At 52.9% G+C, this 9568-nt stretch overlaps 1 protein-coding gene across 1 annotated transcript; it reads right to left on the reverse strand.

Moving 5' to 3' along the window:
• Window positions 1–557: 557 nt before the first annotated feature.
• Window positions 558–9180, reverse strand: TRIB1 (tribbles pseudokinase 1). The gene is made up of 3 exons (XM_027560858.1): window positions 7854–9180; window positions 5374–5666; window positions 558–2889 (listed from the first exon to the last, which is right to left on the reverse strand). Exons 1-3 carry the CDS (start codon window positions 8211–8213, stop codon window positions 2424–2426), a joined length of 1119 nt encoding a protein of 372 aa, XP_027416659.1. The 5' UTR covers window positions 8214–9180; the 3' UTR covers window positions 558–2423.
• Between the last annotated feature and the right edge of the window lie 388 nt (window positions 9181–9568).

Genomic DNA, 9568 nt, shown 5'->3' on the forward strand with positions numbered 1-9568 from the left:
CTATTAGTTCCACTTTTACATTTACAGAAAAAAAAGGGGGGGGCCCTCAACTAATGATTTTAATTAAGTCTAATGGGGGAGGGAAGGGTGGAGTTTGGCTCTCAACAGGAGGCCCTGTGATACATTCAGGGATGGATGTGGACCTCTGAAATTACAACAGAGTTCTGTTGGATACACATGGACGTTTTTCTGAGAGGTGTCCACAGTTTTCATCAAATTCTCAAGGGTCTGTGAAAGACCTTAAGCCAGAGGGATTCTTACAACTCAAGACTTTTTCATGTATGCGCCTCTTCAAATGTTTCTCAGCTCTTAAATTCAACCCATAGCCCTCATCAGCCTGATTCACCAAATTGGTCTCACCCATCAAAATGAATTTGTCTACTTCAATGGAAAAAGTGAATGGGTTCAGCTTTGTCAAAGGTCATATATAATCATCAGCTGTTTACTTCTTCATCTCCCCATTGGGATTCCAGGCCCGAAGCCAGCGACCTTTGCATCCACAGCATGAACCTACACCAGGTAACGGTGGATTGGACTCCAAAGAAAGTCACTGCACCTATTTACGAAACCAGATTTATTAAAATCTCTCTACAAGTCGGAAACGGCCATCTCAACATATATACACATGTACAGGAAGGGTCTAGTGTTTCGAAGCCCCAGCAAACCCAGAGTCCTTAGCCGGGTCATGTATCACAGATACAACATTCAAGCAACCACGAGAGCGTTAGTGCGACAGAGGTCTCTGTCCTCCTTCTCCAAGTCCCATGATTCTGTCAAGGTAATATTGCCAATGATCATTCACATTTCACGTGGTCTTAGACACGCAGGTTATTCAGACAGACACAGACGACAGAACAAGTGTCAGAGTGAAAACAACAACAAATGTAGAAAAGGTACGACGTATGTACAGAGTACACAGTGCGTGAGGTATACACGGTATTCTCACAATGCATGTTAGTAGTTTGCCTAAGGCGTAGCCCTTAAAGGTGACTGCCTGTTTTTGTGCCATTTCTCAAATACAGTATGTTTGGTTCACCCGTTTAACCACCTGATTTCAGTACTGTCTGAGACATTTACTGATATTTCATCTGTTTTTTTAATGCAAGTGGCAAATCTCTGTTAAGTTCTATCTTCCGTAGGTAGTGAGTTCCCATCTCTGGAAGCATTCAAACAGAGGTTGGAGTCCCACCTGTGAAAGAATTTGGGGGGTCGGGGGCGGGGAGGCGATTTCTACATTGGGAGGTGGTAGAGAAAGGAAAGAAGTTGGACTAGATGACTTTTAAAGTCCCTTCCAACCTTAAAGATTTGGGGCTTGCTATTTCACTCCAGATACCGATGAAACAGATGCATTCATAAACCACACCACAGATGAAATATTAACAACCTGTCATGCAAAACTGCAGACCAGACCCATGGGGGTGGTTAAAGACTAATTCTGGAAGTTAGTCTGAGAGCTGTCTAAGACTATCCAAAATTTACTTTCTCTGAAGCACAGAAATTTGCTCTTGGGAGAGAGGAGTCTTCTTATCTTTCTCCTCCTAGACAAAATGCTCCACCCTGAGATGGTCTTGGGGGGAAAAAAGGAAAGGATAAATGCTAACATATTTGGGGGGAACCAAAACAGCTAATGGTTTCCAAGTGCTCAAATTCTTTTTAAAAGTCTCCAGTCTCTCTGTCTGAGCTCAGAGTTCTGAAACAGCCAGGAGCCTGAATCTTTCGTGATACTCTTCCACCGTTAGCTGGTAAGTGCTTTTATAGTGAAAGGGCAAGGGGCTCATTTCAAGGTCAGAAAGAAGGCATTAGTGCAAATGGGGTCTTGGCAGGACACAGAGGAGAGATGATTCTGGGTTCATGGTTCAGGCAGGCTCCTATGCCCCTGAAACAGTCTGCTCCAAAAACATGAAGAGAGGGCGAGTGTTAAACCAAACCAGAAAAAAACAATTTTCCAATCAGAGAAGCTGGGGGTAGCGAAAGCCTGGCTACCAAAGACCAGTTTGAAGATGGCAGGTTTATTGGCCCAGGTAATTTGTCACCCTGTTAAAAATATAGTTATTGCCTAAAATGCCATTGTGTGATTCACTTCCTCTCCCTTTAGAATGTTCATTTCACTCCATCACACGCTGCAGGATATTCATACTCCGTGCCACCCAGAAAAGAGGCGGAACCCCCAAATCCAACAAAGGGATAGTTGGCGAAGGTTCACTGAGGAAAACAACTCTGTAGGGCAGCCAATCAGAGAGTACGCTGCTCACATCCTCAGTCACGCATCTGGAAGATGAGAAAGAAGGGGCGCCATGCTGAATTCAGCAGCCACAGTCTCCACGCCATCACCTGTCTGGTTGGCCTCACGCCGAAAGGCCTGTCCATCTTTAGAAATGGAAAATGCCATGTGTGAGAATTATGAGGTTTCTGAGGTTTGGGGATTAGCAGAAGAAGGAACTGATGTCACTGTCCTCCTGGTACTCTGGAACAATCTGGTCGGAAGTTCCTACTTCTGAGTCGATGTACCCAGGTTCCAAGACAGACTCAAACCAGGGATGGAGTAAGATCTCTGGGGCAGTGAGTCTCTCTGAAGGCTCCCGTCTCAGGAGGCTGCGAATGAGGCACCTGGCTTTGGGAGAAATGTGGTCAGGAATGCAGAACTGTCCACGTCGGATTTTGGAGAAAAGGGCACTGGGGTCTGAGTCATGGAAGGGGTAGCGCCCCACCAAAAGGGTGTAGAGCATCACCCCAAGGCTCCAAACGTCCGCTGCCTTTCCGGAGTAGGTCCCCGTGGTGTTCAGAATCTCAGGGCTCACATAGGCTGGGCAGCCGTGTTTGTCTGACAAAGCATCATCTTCTCCCTTGATTATGTGTGTATCTTCAAGACTTTCCAGTCTGAGCTGGGTTCTGTAGAAGACATGAAACAAGCCATTACTTCCAGATCCAGCTGCTATGAAAAACAAGGCCTTCCTTCCCAATAATAGGGTCCACAGGCACTCAACGCAAAGGCCCAAGGAATGCCAGTTACCCCTTCATCCAGTAAGCATTACCTTGCAACCTACCCAGGAGGACTCCGGATTTCACAAACCAATACAAACTGCAATAAAAATTAGCAAAGTATTGAGAGAGCACCTGGGGTGGAGGGTATGATGCAAAGCCCCAGATACTATTCATGATGCTAGAGCTTAGAAGAGATATCCTAATAGGGGTTACACAATTTACTAAGTGCACATTGCAGTTGTGGGAGCCTGTGTCAGGAGAATGCTGACATTTCTCCAAAAGCTATCAGGGAAGAACAGCTTATCCTACTGCTTTAGGGAGAGCCGGAGCATCCTATAAGCCGATCTTATCTCTTATCGTGCCACTGACTGCCAGGGTCACTAGGACCGATGCTTGGCAATACAGAACATTACAGAACCTGGAGCCCAAGGTCACTGATATTGCACACGGATTGTCAGCACTCCTGCTCACATTGATATACACAGAGAGAGAGAGTTCTGTCCACCTGAGCCCAAGCCCACAATGGCCTCGACTCAGGAAAAGTACGAGGAATGTTAATTACGTGTATTGGGATATTTAACTGCAAAGAATGCCAGGACAAGAAGACAAAGAAAGCGGCTGGTGGGTTTGAAAGATGCAGGACGCCTAAAATGCCCATGTACGTGTACACATGCACACACGCACAAATACACAAACACACACACACCCTAGGATGGTATAGCACCACCTGAGCTCGTTTACCCAGACAGGGATTCATCTGTTCAGGTAACAACTAATCTGAAACATCTTCAGTCAAGGCTCTCAGGTGAAGCTGCAGGTGCCTCCCTATTCAGATCCAGCCACTCAAGCCTCCTGGGCTCCCCCAAAGCCCAGAGCCACGCGGGGAGCCTCCAATATCTGGTGGCCACTGTGTCCCCCCAGCTAAGTTTCTCTGAACTAGCTCTGTTTCAGTAAATCATTGGTTGAGAAGGACGCAAATATTTGGTACAGGCTACTGGGTCAATTCCTTTTCCTCTTAAAGGTCTAGTTGTTGTTTTTTTTTTTTCCTTCCTGCCTTCCTGTTCCCTGGAGTGTAGTATACATGTGCTAACTTCAGTATGTCCTCAGCCTGACCTCCCCCGTCGTTATGTAAAATACCCATTGGTTCTGTAAACGGAAAATATGACTCAACCCACACCGTCTGCCGCTGATTGGTTCCTGTAGTACTAAAACCCTGCACCTGTGCTGCTTACAGGGCTAGCGTCAGCCTGCCATTGCTTAACCCTCGGGTTGCCAAACTCCACGCACATGACATTCGCCTGTGCAATGGTGGATTTCAAAAGTAAGCAAGGAGGTGTGTAAGGCATGTTTCAGAAAATACATCACCATATCAAAGGAGAGTGTTCCAGGAACTGGAAACTTCTTCATTGCCAACACTTTGCTTTTCTTTGCTAATCAGTATGTTCCAATAACTCTTGCAAGGTCAGATACAAAGTCAGGTTTTCTGGCAACTCAACAACCCTGTACATTTTCATAGGATCGGGAGTTAAGGCTAAAATGGCACAGGTGGGTGAGCCCCGCATGAACAGCTACTATAGGAGAGTGCACACCCACCTGTGCAACTGGACAGTGGGATTGCTCTTAATCTTTCCACAAGGGATGCGGCCCACCTCCTAAAATCAGGTAAGGTTTATCTCCTTTGGCTTCCTGAATTCTCTTGTCTGAAACCTCAACTCTGAATCTTAATGTCTCATTATTGTCTTATTAGGCTCATCTTGTTCTTTTATGAGGTAAGCCATGATCTATATTTAGCAACCAATTCCATCCAGCTTCCATTTCTTATTCAACAGTGGCTATTTTCTGAAGATGTATCCAAACAAAATGCCTAAAAAGTCACTGGACAAAGTGGAGAAAATATTGGGGGCCAAGCATGACACAGAACAGAAGTGTGGGGTGAAGGAAAGGAGAGGTTTCTGCAAATAGGACAGTCTGACCAGTTCTGTGACACTTCCTAGGTACCAAAAAAAAAAAGGCACTCAGTATAAACAAGGATTTTAAAATGTCCTCTAGGAATCGATGCTGTGAAGGGCAGGCTGACATTTGTACCGGAGAAGAACTGACCTTTCTGACAACAATGGGGAATAAACCTGATCCCAGGGTGGAAGTGGGGAGGGTAACCTATCCTCACGTGATATCCCACAAATGCACCAAGGTGTCCCCAGGCCACATTCACGAGGGTGCAGGAAACCCAGCTGTGGCATTGGCTCTTTAGGAGAGAGGACTTCTCAAGACTAACTCTGGGACAACTGAGCCCTTGATGTTGTTCTCAACCAATGCACCACCCCTAACTGCTCAACCTGCAGCCTCGTTTCGGTTCCAAAAGGCACAGGAGAGGCTGTGGAGGCCGCTCACCTCTCTTCGGTGGAGAAGACAAACTTCCTAAGCTTCAGGTCCCCCAGCACAATGGCTGACTGGTGGCAGTGGGCGACGGCAGAGACAATCTGCTTGAAGAGCCGGGCGGCCTCCTCTTCCCGCAACCTCTTCCGGCTGCGCACGTAGGAGTGCATGTCCCCAAAGTCCCTCTCAAAGAAGACGTAGGCCTTTGTTTCCCCAAGGATCACCTCCACGATGCCCGTGATGTTCCTATGTGATGGTAGCTGGATGTAAGGCCGGATTTTGTCCTGGTAGTGTTTAATGGGAAACACCTGCAGAGAGAAGTGGACCCGCTTAGGAGGCTAGAGAAGCAGAGACTGCCTTCCAGCAGCTGGGCTGCAATTCTCAGTCTGGGACTTCCCAGGTGGCACTAATGGTAAAGAACCTGCCTGTCAACGCAGGAGACATAAGTGATGGGGGTCTATCTCTGGGTCAGGAAGATCCCCTGGAAGAGGACAAGGCAACCCGCTCCAGTAGTCTTGCCTGGGAAATCCCATGGACAGAGGAGCCTGGCAGGCTACAGTCCAGGGGATTGCAAAGAGCCGGACATGAAGCTGAAGCGACTTAGCACACACCCCCATTAGCTCTTCAACTCCACTTTATGCAGTCGCAGCTACCCCTAACACCCCCAAACCAGAAGCATCTAGGGCTCTGGGCTAGCAAATATTCAAAGAGCCACCATATGGATGGTTTCTCTGTATGGCCTTCCACAAGCTCCAGAGAGCTAAGCCCCGAAGTCCCCACCCTCTGTGGCCCTTGCTCGCCGGCGGGTGCCAAGGGGCTGACAGAGGTCCCTCTGGTGTCTGCAGGAGCAGTCCCTGGAAAGGCATGACCTCCTGCAGACCAGGAAGGGCACAGAAGGTGGTGACTATGCAGCTTCCAAGTGGAAGCAAGGGGCTGGAGAACACGCAGCTCTGTCATTACCGGGAAGGAACAAATGACTCCAAGTCGGTCAACACAGCCCTAAGCAACCTGCCTGGGCTGACTCAGGTATAAGCAGTCTTGAGGTAACATTCCCACAGGAGGGATACAGGATCCTGGGGGCAGGGGGGATTCATTTGTTTATTTATCTCCCTACCCCCCACCAATTCCCACCCCCACCTTCACCCAGGACACCAGTAGCATCTCCTCTAAGAAGCTGACTGGTCTCTTTAAGGGCCTTTTGTTTAGTCCGGTTACTCATATCCTAGACTCAACTGGAAACGGTGACACACGGATTGTCACCATCTGGATTCGGCTATTATCTGCTCAGAGGAACTGGAAGGGGTTGCACAATGACCAGACCCACCCCACTTCTGAGGCCTGGCTGCTCTGTCACCAGCTCGAAGAAATCTCTCCGCTGCCCCCCTCCTCCCACCCCCAGCCCACACTCATACTCCTCCCAAAAGAGCTCTTAGCCCCAGCGACCCAGAAGAAAAGAATTTCCCCCCTTTAAAACTGGGCTTGATCATGCATTTGAAGTTTCGTTCGGGTCGGCCAGTAGATGGCAGCAGCGAGCCCAGGGAAGTTGGGGGGTCAGGTGAGTTGCAGAAAACCCGAGTGACTTTAACTGAGGGGTGAACCTATCTTTCAGGTGAAAAGGAGGGGCCCAGAGGATTATCAGAAATGTCTGAGACCGGGGTGTCCAGCTCGCAAAAGGTAGATGGACTGTGGGAATGTTCTGCGTCTACTGGCGCAGGAGGAGAGCGCGGGGAATCCTGTTTCCAGTTGTACCTCCAATTGGATGGCATCCCTTATGTTCAAAGGAAAATCGCCGGCCGGAAAATCAAGACATGAATGGAAGCGAGGGTTTCCTAGCAGGCGCGGGCTTTCCAACACTTCCATTCCGGCCAAATCCCCCCGCCCTGGCTGGAAGACCCCCCGCGCCAGACTGCTCTCTGGGGAAGACAGGGTTCCGGTTCTAGCGCGGGTTCCAGCCGGAATCCCCAACACCTGCGCCCGACACGGACCTCCCGCCCCTGACCACCCACAACTAAGCCCGGGTGCCTCGCAGCCCCGGCGAGAGAGCTGCCAGCTACTCCAAGCTCCAAGCAGGCACCCACTGCAGGGCGCCCTTCCAGAACGAGGGGCGGGGGGACCGAGGAGAATGAGAAAAGGAGAATGGCATGGCCCTGGAATCCATTTCAATTCCACAACTTATATGGAGCGCCACGCACTAAACTGGGCGCTAAGGAAATAATATCTAATAGATATAAAGCAATTAAGCACCGCACTTCCTCTTGACCGCCGAGTTCGAATTATCCCACTCCATCCGAACCTCACAATTCCCAGTAAGGAGATCCTGGTCAAATGCTGCCTTCCCGGGCTCAAACATACTTAACCGCCTTGCCCCAAGCCCAAACGCTGGCGGCACCTTCGGCTCCCGGGCGCTGGCGGACGAGACCTCAAACACTTTTGCCTGCCACCGTGTCCCCCCTCACCCGCGACCTCCGCCAGGTCCCGGCCCCCCGGGTGCGTACCTTGCAGCGCAGCTCGCGGCCGGTGTGGATGCACAGCGCCCGGGACACATGCTCGCGCTCAGCCAGGGGCAGCAGCAGGTAGTCGGCGATGCGGCTGGGCCCCGGAGCGCTCCCGGAGCCGCCGCCGGCCCCTGGAGCGGCGGGCGGAGGCTGCGGGCTGCAGGGAGAGCCAGGGGGGCTGAGGTAGTCCGGGGGGCTCGAACACTCGGAGAGACGTGGGCACTTGGCCGCCACGGCCGCTGCGTCGTCCGCGTCCAGCAGGCGTTTGGCCGGGGTGCCCCGGCCGGCGGCGAGCAACAAGGCCGGAGTGCGGGGCTGCGAGACGCCGTTCATGGCAGAGCGCACGGGACCGACCCGCATCCCGATCCGGGCCGGGGCGGCCCCTGCTTTATAAGTCCTCGGATCCGCCCGGAAAGGCGCGACGGGCGCCGCGACTTACTCCAGCCCGGGGGATGGAGTTTGCAGACGGAGCTTGGTTCTGCCCCCACGGGGGCAAAGCTGGAGCCGTTCCTGGTGCACGCGGGGATCACGCTGGCAGCGCGTCCGGGGCGCGGAGGCCGGCTCGGGTCTCCGGATCTCCGCGGGTACCGGCTCTGGGCGCCTCGCAGAGCGGGGGCAGCCGCCGCTATTGTTGTCGAAGCTGCCGACAGTTGGGGAGGCAGAGGCGGCCGGCCTTCCCGAGGTTCAGAGCGGCGAGCACAAGATTCCGCAGGCTCGCTGGAGCCACGGAGCAAACACACTTCCCAGAGCAAGAAGTCTCGTAGCGAAAGCCGAAGCAACTTTTCCGCTGCGCTCGGAATCCGGCGCGCTCCTGGGCTCCCGGCGTGAGTGTGCGCGAGCGAGACGCTCTCGGAGAGAGTGACTGAGTGTGAGTGAGTGTGTGCGCCGCACCGATCCCAGCCAGTGCACTCCTCCTTCTCCTTTTCCTCCACCTCCTCCGCCTCCCGGTGACTCACGCTGTATACACACACACTCACAGGCCGGGCTGTGTAAACAGTTGGGAAGCCGGGTTGTGCAATGAGGTGACTGCGACGACTCCGGCCCTGCCGCCGGGCGAGCAGTCACCGAAGCGGAGGGGGAGGACCGGGGGAGGGGGCGGGGTGCGGCGGGAAGGGAAGGTGGAGCTGGGTCGGCGGGGGCGAGGGGGGTGGCCCGAGGGCTGGGATGCTCCGGGCTGAGCGCGCTCCGGCGCAGGTGGTGAGTTCTGAGCCCGCTGGGGCGCGCGCACACGTTCCCCCTAGCTACCCCTACCCCCAACAGGCTGGTCTAGGCAGGAGGCGGCGCGCGCCCTCCCGCAGACCGTGGACTCAGAGCTGGAAGCCGGAGGAGGAGGCGGAGGAAAAGTTCCCGTGACGTCAGGGTCCCGGGGAAGTGGGCGGGAGGGGAGGGGCCGCGGGAGGTGAAGCGACCGGTGATTGGTGCGCGCTCCTCATTCACTCAGAGCACAATGGACTGCGGGCGCGCGCACCAGCTCTCCAGCACCCGCCGCTCGGTGCGGCCGGAGGGTGACTCCTTTTGCCCTGGGGGATCCCCTCGCCGCTCCGCGCCTGGGGACCTCGGGTTGGAACTGTAGGCGTCGCCGAGACCCGGCGGTAGCCGGAGGAAGGGAGGAAAGAGAAGGTGATGAATTCCAGAATCACTCATTCACCCCCACGCGGTAGTTCCGGGGAAGACCTATGCGTGGTAGTGTATGTGACGGTTTTTTGTTTTTTTTT

The sequence above is a fragment of the Bos indicus x Bos taurus genome, chromosome 14, assembly GCF_003369695.1.
Source record: "Bos indicus x Bos taurus breed Angus x Brahman F1 hybrid chromosome 14, Bos_hybrid_MaternalHap_v2.0, whole genome shotgun sequence".
NCBI lineage: Eukaryota > Metazoa > Chordata > Mammalia > Artiodactyla > Bovidae > Bos > Bos indicus x Bos taurus.